The 20542-nt window shown below is 41.4% G+C and overlaps 1 protein-coding gene across 2 annotated transcripts in view; it reads right to left on the reverse strand.

Annotated features, from left to right (window-relative positions):
• Positions 1-20542, reverse strand: part of FSTL5 (follistatin like 5) — a gene marked incomplete at its 3' end in the record, with an annotated part of 983490 nt that overhangs the window by 458726 nt on the left and 504222 nt on the right. For both annotated transcript variants that reach the window (XM_082261833.1, XM_082261832.1), the window contains exon 6: positions 17461-17581. In XM_082261833.1, the coding sequence (XP_082117959.1) occupies positions 17461-17581 (121 nt within the window). The remainder of the gene's footprint in view (positions 1-17460; positions 17582-20542) is intronic.

Genomic DNA, 20542 nt, shown 5'->3' on the forward strand with positions numbered 1-20542 from the left:
GCCAGCATTAATCCCCTATTTCAGCAGCAATTGAAATACCATCTAATTTCCAATTTCTGGATTCATACCTACCCTAGGGGATTTTTCTCCTCTTCTTTTGGTTTTCACTTGCTTCTATCATCCAACTATAGGTGGTTTGCTATTTACAGTGCCCAACCAAGATTCAGCTATTTTCAACTACACGGAATTCCTATTTAGGAACACTGTAGGCATTGTTTTCTCAATTACATGGATGTGGCCCAATATTTTTGATCTTTTTTGTCAGCACCCATCAATTTGTCATTGTGGTCTGTTTGTGATGCTATCCACTGTATGTACTTGTTTTTATCATTTTATCATGTATTGTGTTCATGTGTGTTCTGTGATCATCCACCAGGCATAAGTGCTTCAATAAACTGCTATATCCAATTTTCACTTCACCCAGCTATCTCAGTGATATTATTGGGGTCTATGTCTGATCACCTTTTGGCTCTGTGATAAGATTTTGGAGGCAATTTTGTTTCCATCACATTCACAGATACCTCCCCTTTTTCTATATGAAAGCCTGAAATTTGCTGTGATCTTTGACTCCAAGTATCAACTTTTGTAATTCTTAAAAAGCGACAGAGCCCAGTCATATGATTAAAAACTATATCTCTATCCAAAAGCGCTGGATGCATATGATTATATACATTAATATTTAAAACCCAGCACAAAGCTCGGGATACCCCCTTTTCAGCCCAACACCACTTTATATACAAACCTTTTTTCCATGTGTCCTTGATCCATTCTGTTGAGTCCAACAGTTCTTTTGGCATTCTACCTTCTTTTTTGGTGGGCAGATCCCAAATGCTACAGATAGGAGCTGTGCCCTCTTAAGAGCATTGAAGGGCCCTGAGCAATGCAGTGCATTGGAGCCCTGCCTACACAATCACCCACAAGAATAAAAATGTTAATTATCGATAAAGCTATATTTATTGGTACAGCAGTGCAAGGCTAATGACAGCTTCCAAGTTCGGTGACTGGATCCAATGAACAAACACAGACGGGAGTCAGACTTGACTGTCCTGTGTGTGCCTGTTCCCATGGAGGCGGACAGGCATTCCTGCAGTTGTGGCCGCCCCCACCACAGCCCAAGTGGCCTGACAGCAGTGCAGAGCCAACAGGCATTTGCCACCTGCTAAGTTCGGCGGTGGGATGCAAACAGGAATCGGGACTAATGCTTGGCTGGAGCTGGGTCGGGCCCATTCGGTAATATAGCCCTAGAGAGGAGTGCCATGAAATGATGTAGTGCTACTCTCTGCAGTATTCTCCTGTGGTTCTAGGGTGGGAAAGGAGCTTTCATGCTCTGGACTTACAAGAAGTGGATTGAATGACACTGGGCATCAATCAATCCAGAAGAGGAGCATGATGGATTTGTGAGTCTGTAAGGGACAGTACCTAATATCAGTGGAAAATAGTAGCCTGAGTTGCTGTTTTTTATTTTCTTAGGAGCTATGGGGGATCCATGTATTTACTTTCCTCAAGGTGAAATTGGGATTTAATGATGGTGACATTTAATGTCAATATAAAATGCAAATTGGCCACTCAAAAAATTAAATAGAAAAAGCATGTACTCAACACTCTCAGCATGGATGCCTCTCGATGTTCACATTTGTAGTCCTGGATAACAGTGCTGTCAGATGGAGCAATAGCTGCACCTGAAGGACAGACCAGAGCTCTGTAAACAGGCACAGTGTGTTGCACAGTATCTCCTGGATGATGTCACATGTGGGTGGAGAAGTGGGAGTGGCCATGCATTTTGAAGGATCTCCTTCTTTCTCAGCTATTCTTCAATCTGACAGCACTGCTATCCAGGACTACAAGTGTGAACACAGAGAGGCATCCCCACTGGGAGTGTTAGGTATATGCGTTTTCTGTTTTAATTTTGTGAGTGGTCAATTTGCATTTGATTTTAACATTTAGGCCCCTTTCATACATTCAGATCCACCTGTCAGTTTTTCAGGCGGATCTGAACAGATGCCCTGTGCATCTCTATGGGGCAGCAGATGTCAGCGGAGACATGTCCACTGACACCCGCTGCCATCCGATCCAATCCTGTCCATCAAATCCAGATGGATGGAAACCCTATTTTCCATCCGTCCAGTGGATCTAAACGGATAGGATTGGATGAGAATGGACAGGCGGTCCATTCTCATCCGATTCCCCCATAGAGGACAGCGGGGACCTGACAGCTCTGTCTCTGCTTACAGAACGGAGACGGAGCTGCCATACACCTGCTCAGCGGTGGATCGGCGGATCGAAAAACGGAGTCCGCCGACGAAGCAGACAGTGAGAAAGGGGCCTAAAGCTTTTAACTGTACTGCTCATACAGAAGTGTGCATTCTTCTTGTTTGTTTGTATGTTGTTGTTTTTAACCTTCCTTTCCTAAGCTGAATATTTCTATATAGGGGAATTACAGGATCCTGATACCAAGTAAAATTCTGAATTTTACCCTAGCTGAATTAAAATACATAATGATGCGCTTTAAAAGTATTACTCCTAAGCTTTTATTTCTTTCTAGACATATACAGAAAAAAACTCCTGTTTTTAACTACTTGCCTTCTGTGCACTTAAACCCCCTTCCCATCCAGACCAATTTTTAGCTTTCAGCGCTCTCACACTTTGAATGACAATTGCGCGGTCATGCTACACTGTACCCATATAAAATTTTTATCATTTTTTTCACACAAATAGAGCTTTCTTTTGGTGGCATTTAATCATCTCTGGGTTTTTATTTTTTACAAAGAAAAAAGACAGAAAATTTTGAAAAAAAAAAGTTTTTCTTATTTTTTGCGAGTAAATTTTGAAAATAAATAAATTTTTCTCCTTCACTGATGTGCGCTGATGAGGCGGCACTGATGGGCACTGATAGGCTGCACTGATGGGCACTGATGAGGTGGCACTGATGAGGAGGTACTAATATGCCGCACTGATGAGCACTGATAGGCGGCACTGATGAGCACTGATAGGCGGCACTGCTGGGCACTGAGAGGTGGCACTGCTGGGCACTGAGAGGTGGCACTGACGGGCACTGAGAGGTGGCACTGATGGGCAGCACTGATGGGCACTGGCGGGCGGCACTGATGGGCACTGGCGGGCGGCTCTGATGGGCACTGGTGGGCGGCACTGATGGGCACTGGTGGGTGGCACTGATGGGCACTGGCGGGCGGCACTGATGAGCACTGATGGGCAGCACCATCAGTGCCCACACTCAGTGCCCATAGTGCTGCCAGTCAGTGCTCATCAGTGCCTAGATGAGCAGGCACTGATGGGCACTGATGGGGGGCACTGATGGTGGGCACTGTGGGCATTGAAGGTGTGTTTGGTGTACCTCTAGTAATCAGGGCACTGGTGATCGGTGCCCTGATTACTTTTTTCTGTGTCCCCGGCGCTGTGTAGCTCTCCCTCCTTCCTCACACGCAGGCTCTGTGTGAGGAAGGAGCACCGGCGATGAGAGATGATCTCATATGTTTACATATGAGATCATCTCTCATTGGACGGCTTGATCACGTGGTGAATGGCCGCTGTGATTGGCCATTCACCACGATCTGTGATCGGCTGTGTCCAAGGGACACGGCCGACACAGATTCTCCCCGATGCGCGCTCGCGGGAGCACGCGGGGGGCGTGTCACTGGGAGGCCGTTTAAAAACGGCCTCCCGAAAATTCGAGTCCGCGCTGCAGCCGTATATAGGCTGTAGCGCGGATGGCAGGAGGTTAAGCTTTCTTTTCAAACATAGGACAGAGACACCTTTTTTTCATGCAATATCATATACTTAATTTAGGGGTGTAAATTTCAGGTTTTTTGAAAGGTTTATAAATGTATAAATGTACAAACCAAAGTTTTAAACAATTTTTGCATCCAAGTGTTGTTTTACAAGTACACATTCAATATATATGGTGCATTATCATCAACAAGATTGGAAGCACGCTGGGCTTTCAAATAGCAAAGTTCATCAGTGTCTGCATATTTTTTGATAGGCTGAGCAATTGACTAATCCAGATGGATCTGCCTCTGCTAGGAAAGAGGTCCTTCCCCTGAATTATGATACCTTTATTTTATAATTGGATCTCACATACTCATATTTCACTGCCTGAACTGTAACCATTTGGTGCTTGGGGTAAATATGAAACTTAACACATGGGATTGCTTCACTGATTTCCATTTGGAAATGCTTGTTAATTGCTGTCGCTGGGTTCAATAACCTTTCTGCAAACTCATTCCAGGCCAGTAACTGAGAAGGTTTTGAAGCCATTGAAAAAACATGATAACTAAACAGATTGCAGTTTCACAATGATGTTTTTCTAAAACACAATGAAAGCCTTCCTGGATGGCTGGAGGACAAATAGAATGACAAATGCTAGGTACAAGACATTAGGATTGTAGGCTGCAAGGCCAGGACAATAAAAGTAAGAGAGACACATTTTACATCCATACTCCCTTTTACCTTTTCTGCTCATGGTGTTGTTGTTTTTCCTTACATATTTGTCAGTGTTGTCAATGTCCTCTTTCCAATTTAACGAACATAAATAGGTTCCTTCTTTACTGACGTCAAGAAATGTGTGAGGGTCACTGTTAAATTAATTAGGTACTGACTTTAATGAGTGTGTGAAAAGTTGTATTATTTAGAATGGAAGATTGCTTAACCTCCCTGTCGGTGATCCCGAGCGTGACTCAGGGTTAATTTTTTCTATCAGGAGCGGTAACCCCGAGTAACGCTCTGGGTAGTATTGCAGAGTGCCAGCGGAGCCCCCTTAGCTCCCCGGGTAATGCACTTACCTTGTCCCGACGATCCAGCGATGTCCTTCGCTCTGATCGCCGGGTGACCGGCGTCTGACTTCCTGGTTCCGTTCCCTGCGAGCAGAGGCGGTGCATGGGAGTGGGAATTTCAAACAGTAAAAATAAATAAAAGAGGTGATACAATGTAATCTGAGAGGATTACACTGTATCACCACAGATTACCTCAGATCTGACAGTACAGTGCCCCTTCTGACATAATACTTGTGATTTGTGCCCAAAAAAAATATATATTATGGCATCAAAAAAGCGCCAGTCTAAAGCGCTTTTGGACCAGCTGAGTGACAGCGGCAGCGACAGCGACCCGGAGGTGCTCGCGGAAGTGAGCGATAGCGACTCATGGGGTGATTTGTCGTCTGACACTGACACGGATCTGGCAAGTGACAACAGCAATGACCCTGCACCTGACCTGAGCGATGTGTGCACTTGGTGCGCTATTGATTGCGATGCGGACCAGGTAGCGCCCCCAAGATTCCCATTCACTGGATCACCTGGGATGAAGGTAGATGTCGAGCGTGACAACCCTCTGGCATACCTGCAATTATTCCTCACTGAGGAGGTAATTGAAAAAATTGTCACGGAGACGAATCGCTACCAAGAGCAGCAATCCGCTATGCTGCATGCCAGGTTTTCCATAAGCAGAAAGTGGGAACCGGTAACGAAAGAGGACATGTGGCAGTTTCTGGGACTCCTCTTTCTTCAGGGGTTGGTGGGGAAACTGTTCCAGAAATGGTACTGGACCACCAACAGGTTACTGGCCACTCCGTTTTTTGGCACCGTGATGTCTGAGTATCGCTTCTCCCTGATTATGAAGTATTTCCACTTCACAAACAATGAGGAGTTTGATGAGGCCACGCATCCTGCACCCAAACTGAAAAAAATCTGGGAGGTATGGCAAATTATTGTGGCCAATTTCCAGCGGACCCACGTGCCAGAAAGGTACGTCAGCGTGGATGAGAGTTTGAAGGCCTACAAGGGACGCCTAAGCTGGATTCAGTACATTGCATCCAAAAGAGCGCGGTTTGGCATCAAATCATATATGCTCTGCGAGTCATCCACGGGGTACATCTAGAATTTGGTAATTTACACCGGCAAAGGCACTAAATTCAACCCCAGGTACAGCGGCTATGGGATGGCCACATCATCTGTCCTTACACTTCTGGAGCCATTGCTGAACCAGGGATATTGTGTGACCACGGACAACTTCTACACGTCCCCGGAATTATATGTTGCTACAAAATAGAACCGACGCATATGGTACCGTTAGGCCTAACCGACGAGACATGCCATCTTTGTTTGCCAAAAAAATACTAAAAACCAGAGAAATGGTTGCCTGGCAGAAGGGTAAGATGATGGCAATGCGATGGCGAGACAAGAAGGACGTGTGTCTCATGAGCACTGTGCACAATACCTCCACTGCCATGGTCCACAAAAAATGTGGGACAGATGTGCTGAAGCCGCAGGTCATGATAGACTATAACAAAACAATGGGAGGTGTCGACAGAGCCGATCAGGCCATGACCTTCTATCCGGCTATGCGAAAATAGCAAAAAAATATTATAAAAAAATATTCAGACATCTTCTGGAACAATGTCTTTGGAACGCTTACATCCTGCACAAAGCAAACAGTGACAAGCCTCTTGCTCATTCCGAGTTTGTCTGGAAGGTGGCTGAGCAGATTTTTGTAAAGCACCAGACACCATCAGGAGTTGTAAATAGACCTGGACGTCGCGCTGTTGACGTTGTCAACACAGAACGTCTGACCGTCCGTCACTTTGCAGACTATATCCCGCCAACTGCAAAAAAGGCAGCACCGACCAGGATGTGTGTAGTTTGCTGCTCAAAACACGATAGCAATGGAAAGAAAGTCCGAAAGGAAACTAGGTTTCATTGTCCTGATTGTGACGTCGGACTTTGTGTGGTTCCTTGTTTCAAAATTTATCACACGCAGGATGTGTATTGAATTTTCTTTCTTTGACAAATTTCCTTATTTACTACATTTATTGAATAAAATTACATTATTTATGAGATTATAATTCATGATTTTGTGTTTCAAAGTTTATCACATCTGGGATGTCTACTAGAGTCTTGTTTGGTCAGGTTTAAGTCAGTAATTACTAAGAATTGTAGGCCTATAATACATAACACCAAATTTCCATGCAAAAAATTGTACCGCTTTTGGTATAAACTTTCAGACATAATCATACCGCCAGGGAGGTTAAACATATATTCTTCTCCTACCTGCAAATGAAACATTATCTCTCTGTATCCTCCCCATCCCTGACTCTTTGTAAGCCCACTACCTTTGAATATATATTTGCTCAGGGTCCACACCAATTACACTTAATATCTTCCATTTATAAAATCCTTCATGAAGTTTCCTCTCTCACTGAAGATTCATATATGTACATGCGTAAAGGGTCTTCCATCCTCCAGCGCCCTATACCTTGTTGGGATAAGATTTGGTCCTCCTCTTCTAAAGTTTCTAGATGAGTGACACAGAGAGAGACAGCTTTTAAAATTTTAATGCTCTGCTATAGAACACCTGAAGTGTTACACCGACAAGACCCTTCACTGTCTCCTTTATGTTGGCGGTGTAGCAAATCCACAGGTACACACTACCACATATTTTGGACTTGTGAACTTATAACCCCCTTCTGGGAAATGGCAATGTCTCCTCTCCAACCGTTGTTTGAAGTACCACTTCTGCTGGACTCGATACACTATCTTTTAGATCTTCCATTTCTTAGTATAGGAAAGCTTCTAAATAAACTGGCCTCATATATTTTATTAGCAGACAAGAAAATTATCCCGGTACATTGGCTGTCCTCCCCACCCCCTACTGATTCCCAACTTCTATACACTATCTCAGAGATTCAGAGGATGGAGTATTTGACTGCTCTAGTTGGCATTGCCATGACACCATTTAAAAAGATATGGGATCCTTGGGACCAATCTGAGTACGGATCCTTCCCTGTATCTTAATTTCCCCTAGTTTTTTAGTGACATTGCCTGGGAGCAATCCCTAACCTTCCTATGTCTCCTTTTCACTGACCCGCATCCCCTGGTGTATATCTTTAGTTTATTCTCCCCTTTTTCACATAAGAACTGTTTTCTAGTTCCATACACAGATGTGTTTCACATGTTATATACATGTTTGACCTATTTAATGTTTATGTACATGTCATGCATTCACTGGAATCATTCATGATCAATCTTGTACAGTTTTTTCTTTCTTTCTTTTTCTGTTTTCCTTTGTAATGTTCACCATTGTAATTGCAAACTTTGTATTTTTGTTCTCTGAAAACCTTCAATAAAATACAAAAAGAAAAAAAGAATGGAAAATGGCTGATTATAACTAGCCTACCAGTGCTTCTGTAGGCCTATCTAATTTTAACAATTACCCTATAATCAATCCACACTGCTCATGTTAGGGTAAAATATTATTAAGGTAAAAAGTATTGCATTGTACATTGAGCCTCTTTTTTGTTTTCTGATTTATATTTTAAAGTATAATAAAAATATACCTGCCAAGAAAAATGCACACAAAAGTGGAAACGTATCACTTATACATAATATTTTAGTAAAATGGTATTCTAAAACAGTTTCTCATCCACTAGAATAACATCTCTAATTGAATTAGTGTTGCGCAGTATTCTTGCTGAATGAAACAACTGTTACACATATGTTACAAATATCACTGGCAATAAATATGGTTGAGTATCTGCATACTAATATTTATAAACTGCAAAAGAGTTTATACTGCATGTATAATTTTATCACTTTGGCTTTGGCTCTAAAAAAAATAATGGGTATTAAATTATAAGACTGAAAAATAAACAATGTGGTTATTAATATTTTCAGCCCGCTATAAATTGGGATTGATTTACTAAAACTGGAGAGTGCAAAATCTAGTGCAGTTGTGTATGGTAGCCAATCAGCTTCTAACTTTAGTTTGTTCAATTAAGCTTTGACAAAAACCTTAAAAGTGATTGGTTTCTACGCAGAGCTGCACCAGATTTTGCACTCCAGTTTTAGTAAATGTGCTTTAATTATATACTTTAAATAAATTCACCAAATATTGCATTGTTATACATTTTATTAATTTAAATGCTATAAACTAATTAAAACAGGATACTATCTTTGAAAAAAGGGGATTCCCTGTGCAGGATATTTAAATATACCAACATTTACATTAGAGGGTACAGTTAATGTTATGGTAACAGGAACGGCTAGTGTTAGTATTAGAGAGGGTTGTCATGAAGGGAATAGGAAAGCATACAATGGGGAGAGTTAGCATTAGGGCTACAGGGGGATTAGAGGGAGGGCTACTATCATGGTTACAGGGAAGGTTAGGACTTCTGCCATGATCTAGGCCCCTCTAAACCAGGCCCCTCTGAACTGCCTAATGATTCCCAGGGCAGAGGAGCTACAAAAAGAGAGAAAAGAAAAGAAAAGAAAGAAAGATAATCTACTGGATTTTTATATATGCAGTATATGACCTAAGTAGCCACACCTAATTTTTCTCACTCTTCACAGAACACGCATTTGTCAATTAAAAAAGCACTTAAAGGCCACCCAAATGGAGGCGTGAGTTCAACACTAATGTAAACATCCTTGTTTCTTAGGAGGTCCCACTGAACTATCCTTAACTGGTATCCTGAGCCATACTATATGGCACAATTGTGCCACCACAACTCGAGACATGGAAAGATGGTGTCCAGAACTTATCCCAATGAGACAAAAAAAATGAAAAAAAAAAAAACACAAGGAGGACACAAGCTGAGTCAAGATGGCACTGGGTCCCTCCTAATGCGAAAAATTAAAGACAAGAACAAGGAAGGAGTAACACAATTGAAAAGCTTTGTCTGCAGCTGAATGATAGTCGACACAAATCACCAAGCACTTATTCTTCCACTCCCCTGGATACACCCGCCTTCCCAGGCAGATCTCTACAGCTCCAGGCCTCTGACACAGATCATGTAAATAGTAGGGCTGACACAGAAACAGGGAGTACCATGCAGCCTGATATTGCAGCCACAAGTCATCCTGATACTGCAGAACCAACTCACTAAAGGAAGTATTAGCTGGAATACATAGGAAAAATCCCCTATTCATACTCTCTCTGCACAGATACAGAGTATCACAGAAGACATTTCTCTGGTCAGACAAAACATAACTTCCCTAGATAACAGAATACAAGATGAACAGGATGTCAAAAATTATACACGTCCAGCACAGCATACTGGAGGACTCCAAAAAGTGATATATCAGATTTGTTGTAGTGATGTTAAGTTAAATGTGTTATGTGATGACGTGATGGGCACTAGAAAAAAGACAGCCCAAATTTATAAAAGTTAGGCATTTCTGATAGCAGTGACCATCTTATTTTTGATTTTTTAATTTTTGTTTGGGCACAACTTCGTGTATGTGTGTGTGAGGGAGGAGGTAGGGGCAACTACGATATAGGGGAGCACTTCCCTGACTCCCTGAGAACTCACTTCATGCATAAATGTGCTTGTATGTGTTTTTGGCAATGTGGGCAGGTGCCAAGTCCTTCTGGAAAATGAAATCAGTATCTTCATAAAGCTGGTCAGCAGAGGGAAGCATGAAGTGATCTAGAATGTCCTGGTAGAGGGCTGTGTTGACTTTGGACTTGATAAAACACAGTGGACCAACACCAGCAGGTGACATGACTCTCCAAATCATCACTGACTGTGGAAACGTCACACTGAACCTCATGCAACTTGTATTTTGTGCCTCTCCACTCTTCCTCCAGACTCTGGGACCTTGCTTTCCAAATGAAATGAAACATTTTCCACAGTCTGTGATGATTTGAGGAACTACTGTATGTCATCTGCTGGTGTTGGTCCACTGTGTTTTATCAAGTCCAAAGTCAGCGCAGCCCTCTACCAAGAAATTCTAGAGCACTTCATGCTTCCTGATATTCTAATTTTATGAGATACACCTGTATATACAAACTAAAACCGGAATGTGCAATACGTTAACAAACATACAATTTGTAAATAACAAGAAGAAGGTTTTGGAAGGAAGAGAGGAAATATCCCTGGTGCCACACATCCACGGAGTTCTATGGTGGTATGAGAGAGACAACCTCAGCCCAGGCTCCTGGTGGGAGCCCAGGCTGAGGATGTCTCTCTTACACCACTATAGGACTCTGTGGATGTGCGGCACCATAGATTTTTCCTTTCCTCCTTCCAGTGACTACAGGAGCTGCCATGATATCCATCCCTTGCTGGCATACCTGCAGTGAATGCAGCATCACCCACACTACTCCCCATAGTGGTTGAGCCGGGGCAGCACACTAAACAAGCCATGGGTCACAAGAAGAAGGTTTTATTGGTTAAAAAAAAAAAAAATTACTAACTCTTATGGGACAGACATGTAAGATGTTACGCATGTCAATAATATTATGCTTGTTGGTTCATTGGCATACCAGACACATGAGAAGGTGTTAAAGTGGTTTCAAACTCTAAAGGTTTTTTATCATTATGCATTCTATACATGAAGGTAAAAAAAAACTTCTGTGTGCAGCAAACCCCCCAGCCTCACTAATACTTACCTGAGCATCCTCTCAATCCAGCGATGTGCATGAGAGCCTCACAATCATAGTGAGCCAATCACTGTGTCATTTACAGTGAGTGAGCCAATGAGGAGAGAGAGAGGGCAGGGCAGGGCTAAGTCGCTGCTCCATGTCTTTTTTGCAAGCTGCTTGCTCTAGGGACACTCAACAGGAGGGGGACCCGAGTAGAGGAGGATCACAGCTTCTCTGTGCAAAACCACTGCTCAGAGCAAGTAAGTATAACATGTTTGTTATTTTTTTTTTAAATCCTTTAATATCCTTTTTAATATCCTTTTAATATTGTTGATTTTATACAAATCTGGCTTCTTCAAACTATAGACAAAGACAGACTGACTCCCCTGAAAGCAGTAGAGCAGGCACAAAGAGTATCAACCCCCCTTCTTTCTCCTGGGAGTCCTTGGGAGTCCCTCAGAACCTTTGTGATCAAACTCTGATCAAACACTAATACATTCAGTCATTTTCTGACCTCTCTAATAATTGCTTTAAAGTGTGAGAGTTCCCTGATTTGTCTTCAGATGTACAAAAAGGATGGGCAAATGTATGCTCTTGCTCTATACCCCCCCCCCCCCAACGTACCTTGTCCTCATGTTGATGGGGACAAGGAACTCTTCTCCACAATCCTGGCTGGTGGTTGTGGGGTCTGCAGGCAGGAGGCCCTATTTGAATCTGAAATCCCCCAGATCCCAGCCTCCCCATGTAAATGAGTGTGGGGTAAATAAGACACCCCTACTCATTCACCAAAAAAAAAAAAAAAAGTAGTGTAAAAAATTACAGTAGGTAGTTTTTGACAATTCCTTTATTAAAAAAAAGTAATGTCCCCTGAAGTAAGTCCATTGTCAAGAACAATGCCCACCGTCACCACCGAAAAAAACAAAAAAAAAACAAATGCTCCACTCCCGCCATCTGACAGTTCATAAAAACTAAGGGGTGGAGTCACCCGCTGACATCACCGGGTGAACCCACCCCTTTAGTGATGTCGTTGGCCCAGCATACCCCTGGTGTGCTGATACCATCACGTTCCCAAAAGTGTGGGTGTTTTGCTTGTATTCGGCCGGTGAGGATTAAACTGTATAGCACTATGATCATTTCCTGGCTGTAAGTGTCACTTTATTTTCAATAAATCTAATATAAGGGTTTTACATTATTGGAGCATTTTTTTTCATGTCTCTGTGTCAATTTTTGTCGGAAGATGCTTGGTGGAGAACTGTCATAAAACCTCTTGACCTTTGGGGAGAACATCTGGAGCCGCCTCTGATGACCTTAAGCTGGGTTGCTCTGTTCTAAGTCTTGATTACCTTTCTTTAATTAGGGGGTCATATGTAGCTAGTGAGCATGTAATTTTTCCATAGGAGGTGGTGGTTTCACAAACGGATGTTTTCAAATATTGGTAATTTATATTCACTACGTGTATATGACCATATAAGCACTTAAAAAGAGGACTTTTTATTGCACGTGGACTCACATGCATTTCAAAAAAATGTATTTACTGGATGAAATTATTTATTTATACAGTATATGGTGTATATCATTTTATATTTGTTTAATTTTGATGTTGCATGGCTCAATATGTAATAATGTAGAATAAACTGTGCAAAATATCTCACGGTACAGTTGCTGTTTATACTAACCTTTTTATTCACTTTATTCACAAGCAGTCTCTTTTGGTTAGTGACATATATACATACATTATATATACATAAATGAATCTACAGAACCAAATGCTCACCCCCTATGATGTCATAATGACTAAATCTCTTTTTTTTTTTTTTTTTAAACTTCAATTCTGTACTTAAAAGTATACATATATGCTATATAATGTCATATATATATATAGATCTTTGCTTCCTGGCGATGCTGGTAAATTCACCTCCTGGGGAAGTCACTGTCCTTTTGTCCATGTATAGCTAGCCCCCTGCACATACATCCAGGCTTCACACTGAATGAAAATAGAATGCCTCTTTCTTTACCAGCCCCAACATTTCTTTCCTCCCAAAATTTTTGCTGCTTTCCCGCAAAATGCTCTACCAACTCCAGTAGGGTTTTGCATAATCATAGTTGAGAAACCATGCTCTAACCCTTTATTGAAAAATAGCATATGGGTGTCTCCTCCCCTTGTATAGTGATAAATCCTATTAAGTCTAGAGAGATAAACTAGAGTGTCATATTTACATTATTCTTAGATTCCTCAACAGCCTGTATTGTTTTCCACTCCTGCTCCAGTCCAACAATGTGGATGATTACTTGGCATCCTCACATACAATGCAAGATCGAGGTTAGGGAGGGGGCAGCCACAAGTCAAGACATGAAGGACTGGAATCAGTGGGTTCCCCTAGACCAGTGATGGTGAACATTGCCACTCCAGATGTTTTGGAACTAAATTTCCCATGATGCTCATGCACTCTGAAGAGTATCACGGGAAATGTAGTTCCAAAACATCTGTGGGAGCCAAGGTTCGCCATCACTGCCCTAGACAATGATTACTAAACTAATAATAAATACTTACTATATAGGGGTATCAGCTACCCAAATGTTTTTTTTAAGCTAACCAGTGTCCAGCTTTAAGAAAAATATGTCATTAAAATATAAGAAAGTATATTTCCAAATATTACATTAATTTCCCAAAAGAATAATAAACAGTTAATATACATCTCAACTGATTCTTTATTCTTTTTCCAGGAAAACAAAATTTGAGGTTTTCACAATGCCTAAAATTTTCACATACATAACAGGCCTTGCTTGCCAACTCAGCACAATGTTTCTTTTTTTTTCAGTTTCTGTGCATTTGATGGCATTTACAAAGCCACAGTAAAAAAGAAGCTATTGTTTCTGCCCACATATGAATTGTGTTTGCTACTTCTTGTTCCCAGACATTTGAGATGCTCTCGGCAGCAGATAAACATAGACTGGGCTCTGCATTGCCAGATTCTGAAAGAATTGTTGGATGTTGAATATATCTTTCCTAGTTAAGCCTCTGCATTCTCACTTTGTATTACGTGTTAGAAAAGACCATACAATTGACAACTGGTAGAGAAAAATATATATAAAAATAACTTCAATTGAGAATGAACAAAGGGGAAGTAGGAAAATGATGATATGACCAATACTTATCATCTTGATTATACTGAGTCCTTTTAAGTGACTGGAAATCAAGAGCTAAATTTCCATCCCTCTTGCACAGTATTAATATGGCTTTCTAAGTGGATCTTTTGGAAATTTACCAGCCTCGCTGAATAAACTCCTGATATGCTACAATAACACTGCAATAGTAACAGTAAAAGCAAAAGCCCAACCTTTTGAAAATGTTCCGGACAAATGAATTTGTCTAGAATGGTCATGAGTCTGCTGCAAGCAGAATGAAGCATTTCCTCTCAGCTGTTAGACTGCTCCATTGTAATTCTGTAGCAATTATATGGTTAGAGGTCGCAGCAGGGGACTGATCTGACATATACTGTATGTGAACACAGTCAAGAACTGCACGGGCACCAGGATTTTAATGACTGTGTCATTTTTGAACCAGTATCCCTGGTAATTTCATTCTCAGGGGGAGAATATGAACTTTGCGAGAATGAAATAATATCTGTAAACATCACATTTATGCATGACTGTGACAGTGGGAGGGGGATCTTCTCCCTACACCCACTGTCACAATTCAAAAATTTTAAAAAGAGTATGGCTATGAGGGTCTCTGCCCACATGGCCACATCATTCATTCATAGAGTTCTGTGAATGAATGAAGTACAACTACCGTCTGCCATTATGGCTTACTGATTGTAGTTCTCAGTGAACTGCGAAGGCTCTGGTACGGGCTCTTGTAGTTCTTGATTCTTCGTGCTCTCCAGTAACTGTGTGCCCATACAGGAGATACATTTAGACAGCTATACTGAGAGTCTGCAGGAGCCTGGCATTGCACCTGTAATCTGCTGATCATGGGTGCAATGCTCTGCAGGATCCAGGAAAAAAATACACTAGCACTACTTCAGATGTATACTGGTGGACATAGGCTTTTAGGTATTTTGTGATGTGTGCATGCATATGACACAAATTTTGTGGATGGCATTGTAGTCAAAATGTTAATGCATTAGGGCTCATAAGGTACAGCTATAATGCCCCCCCCCCCCAAAAGAAAAACACACACATAAACATACAGCAGAATTCAATTTACGTGTTGTACTATTTTAATGCTCTAAATTACCAATTAAATCAAATTTGTTATATGGAAACCCATCTATACCTTTATCAAATCTATGACATTAGAATCCAGTGTTCTAGATTAGATAACAATGATCAGAACCTCCTTAGGGAGTTTTTAGGTGAAATCTACTTTTTTAGACCCGGTTCACACTTCTGCGTGTGCCGGGTTCGCATGTCATGTCGGAGCGCACTGCTCCGACATGACATGCGATCAGCTGTGCGGTGCGAGTTTAGCCATACAGTTTGTATGGCTAAATTCGCACCGCACCCGCAGCAAAGACGCACAGGAGGCATTTTTGCTGCCGCATCAGGATCGGATCGCACAGCGGTTCACACTTGTGCGATCCGATCCTGTGCGAACTGCACGATCGCACTGCGATATGCGATCAAACTGGGGGTGTCGTTAAGATTACATTGACACCCCCAGCGGATCGCATATGGCAGTGTGAACTGCCGGGGGTGCGTGTGCGATGCGGGAACAGGCTGCGAATTCGCAGCCTTCCCGCATCGCAATAGTGTGAACCGAGCCTTAAACCACAGACATCTAGGATCTGGTGTTCTCTTTGCTACTGACATATGTAGTGTCTTCATGCCAAGATCAATAGAGCTCTCGTCCTCAGAAAAAGATCACCAAATTATTTTAGCACATAATTACACTGTAAGAAAAATAATCTACAAAGTGGTGTAGATTACAAACAACTGCTAATCTACACAGGGCTAACTGGCCCAACAAATTCAACCCAAGAGCTGACCATTTGATGCTGAAATCCTAAATATTTATGGCAGGGTGTTAAGGTAACTCTTTCAACTATTAGAGTCAAAGCGCATGCAATTCCAATCAAAAATAAATTGCAGCAATTCAACCTGTATGAGGCAGGTGTTTTTTTTTTGCTGTCCGAAAAGAACATCAGAGCAATTTCCATTTCCATTGAAAATATAGGCAAAGACCAAACCTTTTGAAACAATGTGCTTAAAATTGATCAATTAAAGATAGAGTTGTTTGGTCAGAGTAAAGGCAGAAATGTTTCCAACAAACCGAAGACAGTGTTTTAAGAAAAAGAACCTCATGACAACTGTGAAGCAGCATAGGGAAATGTTATGGTTTGTGGTTGGTTTGCTGCTTCAGGGCCTGCTTGCAGTCATCAAGTCTACTAAACACTCTGCATTTTATGAAAGTGTGCTTGATGACAATGTGAGTCTATATGTCCTAAATTTAAAGTTGAACTGGAATATCACAATCATGATCTGAAGCAAACTGGCAAATCCACAATGGAATGGCTCATAAAAATGAAATAGAGGTTTATGGACTGGCTTATTCAAAGACACTATTTGATTACTGTTAAAATGCTGTGAATCAGCAGCATTGTCATCGCAGGAAAGGAAGTGTATCGAGAGTACAGAACACCTCCTTCTCTCCTAATTTTCATAATGCATAGGGTGTTCTGTAGCTTACAGAGGTAAACCAGACAGGGCTAAAATTCAGGGAAACACAGGCACATGAATTTACAAGCTCCCCGGAGTTCTGGTAGATCAGCAGGCATTTTTATATATGTATGCTTTAAAGTGACGAAGTATGGCAAATGTGCATTTATTGGAGACAGTATCTTATTTTGCCCTTAAAATACATTTTAACATTTATATGTATATATCCGTTCAGTTGCATCCAACTCTCAACAATTTTATGAGCCAAAGTCTTTTTCCATAGAATTTTCTTTGCCAGATTTCAAATACATAGGTTGCAATGATTCAAACCAAGGAACCCATTGCTATAGGGTATAAGGGCTGACCACTCAACATTTATGTTGTTTCAGTTTGAGTAGATGCAGAATCATTTTCCTGAGTACTTACTAAATGCTCTGTAGAATTCATCCAGAGACAAATGCTTGTCACCATTTGAATCATCATACTTCATGAGGTCATACAGGGAACATTCCCTCAGCAGTTTCCCAAAACCTTCCTGTTTAATTACCTGTAAATAGAAATAATTATTGTCATCATCATTATCATAATCCTGTCAGCAAAACTAAATGAAGGTTAGAAAACAGAAAGTGCTTTTTGATCAATACAATATATGTAAATACATAATTGATAATTCAGAGCAGGTTGCATTACATTTAACCACCTTTGTACCAGTCTGTTTCATGTTGCATAAATATAACAGTCAGCCCATGAGAGCCAACAGTGCTTCCCAATCAGGAGCCAGTCAGTGAGACTTGACTGCTAAAATCAACCTGTGTTTCTGTGCTGTGATTGGTCCAATCTGTTTGTCTTGTTCCAATTTGCATATGACCCACTGTGTCCTATCAGTGCATTCACAGGACAGTGCATGTTCAGTCACGCATAGCAGTGCATTTTCCAGAAGATGTACTGGTATGTCCACCCAGAATAATAGGGGAGTGAACCGTGCATATTTGTTTGTTTAGGAAAAAATAAAAACCCAGTGGTGATTAAATACCATCAAAAGAAAGCTCTGTCTCTCTAAAAAAATGATTACAAAGCTCAAAGTGTCATTTCTCTCTGGTGCTTCGTTCCTTTACTATCAGCATGAGTCACTTCTAAGAAGTTTTCCCAATACATGAGATAACATGTGACAGGGAGGGAGACAGCCTGTCTATTCAGAATACAGCTCTGTAGGTTCCTTCATTCCTCTGCCTATGTGGAGGGTGGGGGAGTTGTCCCTTTCTTCCATTCAGGTTTTGCACAGTATACAGTATCTCACAAAAGTGAGTACACCACTCACGTTTTTTTAAATATTTTATATCTTTTAATGTGACAACACAGAAGAAATGGCACTTTGCTACATTGTAAAGTAGTGAGTGTACAGCTTGTATAACAGTGTAAATTTGATGTCCCCTCAAAATAACTCAACACACAGCCATTAATATCTAAACCGCTGGAAACAAAAGTGAGTACACCCCTAAGTGAAAATGTCCAAATTGGGCCCAATTAGCCATTTTTCCTCCACGTTGTCATATGACTCATTAGTGTTACAAGGTCTCAGGTCTGAATAGGGAGCAGGTGTTTTAAATTTGGTTGTCTTTGGGAAATAGACATATGAGTGCTGCCAGCATTGCTGCAGAGGTTGAAGGGGTGGAGGGTCAGCCTGTCAGTGCTCAGACCATATGCCGCACACTGAATCAAATTGGTCTGCATGACTGTTGTTCCAGAAGGAAACCTCTTCTAAAGATGATGCACGAGAAAGCCCGCAAACAGTTTGCTGAAGACAAGCAGACTAAGGATATGGATTACTGGAACCATGTCCTGTGGTCTGATGAGACCAAGAAAAGCTTATTTGGTTCAGATGGTGTCAAGTGTGTGTGGCGGCAACCAGGTAAGGAGTACAAAGACAAGTGTATCTTGTCTACAGTCAAGCATGGTGGTGGGAGTGTCATGGTCTGGGGTTGCATAAGTGCTGCCAGCACTGGGGAGCTACAGTTCATTGAGGGAACCATGAATGCCAACATGTACTGTGACATACTGAAGCAGAGCATGATCCCCTCCCTTCGGAGACTGGGCCGCCGGGCAGTATTTTAACATGATAACGACCCCAAATACACCTCCAAGACGACCACTGTCTTGCTAAAGAAGCTGAGGGTAAACGTGATGGATTGGCCAAGCATGTTTCCAGATGTAAATGTAAACCCTATTGAGCATCTGTGGGGCATTCTCAAGGTGAAGGAGCGCAAGGTCTCTAACATCCACCAGCTCTGTGATGTCATCATGCAGGAGTGGAAGAGGACTCCAGTGGCAACCTGTGAAGCTCTGGTGAACTCCATGCCCAAGAGGGTTAAGGCAGTGCTGGAAAATAATGGTGGCCACACATATATTAACACTTTGGGCCCAATTTGGACAATTTGACTTAGGGGTGTACTCACTTTTGTTGCCAGCGGTTTAGACAATAATGGCTGTGTGTTGAGTTTTTTTGAGGGGACAGCAAATTTACACTGTTATACAAGCTGTACACTCACTATTTTACATTCTAGAAAAGTATAATTTCTTCAGTGTTGTCTCATGAAAAGATCTAATAAAATATTTACAAAAATGTGAGGGTGCATTCACTTTTGTGAGATACTGTATAAGAGCTGTAACTGCAGGTCTCGAGCCCCTGTGTACGCCTCACAGATGCAGATATCACAATTGTGCTCAGCATCAGTTCATTCGAGACATCATCATCTAATTTTCCCCAAGATATTCACAAAATATTCAGAAATACTCCAGAGCATATTGTATAAAAGAAAAATTTTCTTTGACTGGCTTTTCCCTTATACTAAAAATATACCCAGTCTTTATTATGGATTTAAATTAAATTAGAACATCATGTATCTATACATTTTCTCGTTATCTTTTCAAACTTCTGAAAGGTGTTGTAAACAAGTGTATTTTTCAAACATTACATATTTATCCATTTCCCACATCCAGTCCCCAAGGATAGGAAGGTTGGATGAAACTTCAGCTTACGTGCTATAAAAAGAGATCTCATGATAGCCACTATCTGAGCACAGTCCAGGCTATTGGAATTTACATATCCCAAAAGACATAAAACGGGATCTGGAGTCAGTATGGTATCATATACAGAATTTAGCAAATCTAGCACTTCCTGCCAATACTGAAATAACTCCGGGCATCTCCAGAAGAGGTGCATAAAGGAGACGGAGATTAAGCGCATCTTGCGCATTCTGAATTTTCTCTACTGCCTACCCTGTGCAACAACTCTGGGGTACGAGAAACCCTATACAAAATAAAAAGCTGAATCACTCTATAAGTATGAGAGGCAAGTTGTACATTCTGGGATATTTGATCCCATATATCCCCTAGGGCCACATCAATTTCTGCCTCCCATCTTTGCCTACATGGAACAGTAACGTCAGAAAGCATTTTAGGTAACAATCATGTATACACTTTGTTCATAAGGCCCTTGGTAGAATTTGCT

The sequence above is a fragment of the Pelophylax lessonae genome, assembly GCF_965119305.1.
Source record: "Pelophylax lessonae genome assembly, chromosome: 1".
Lineage (NCBI taxonomy): Eukaryota > Metazoa > Chordata > Amphibia > Anura > Ranidae > Pelophylax > Pelophylax lessonae.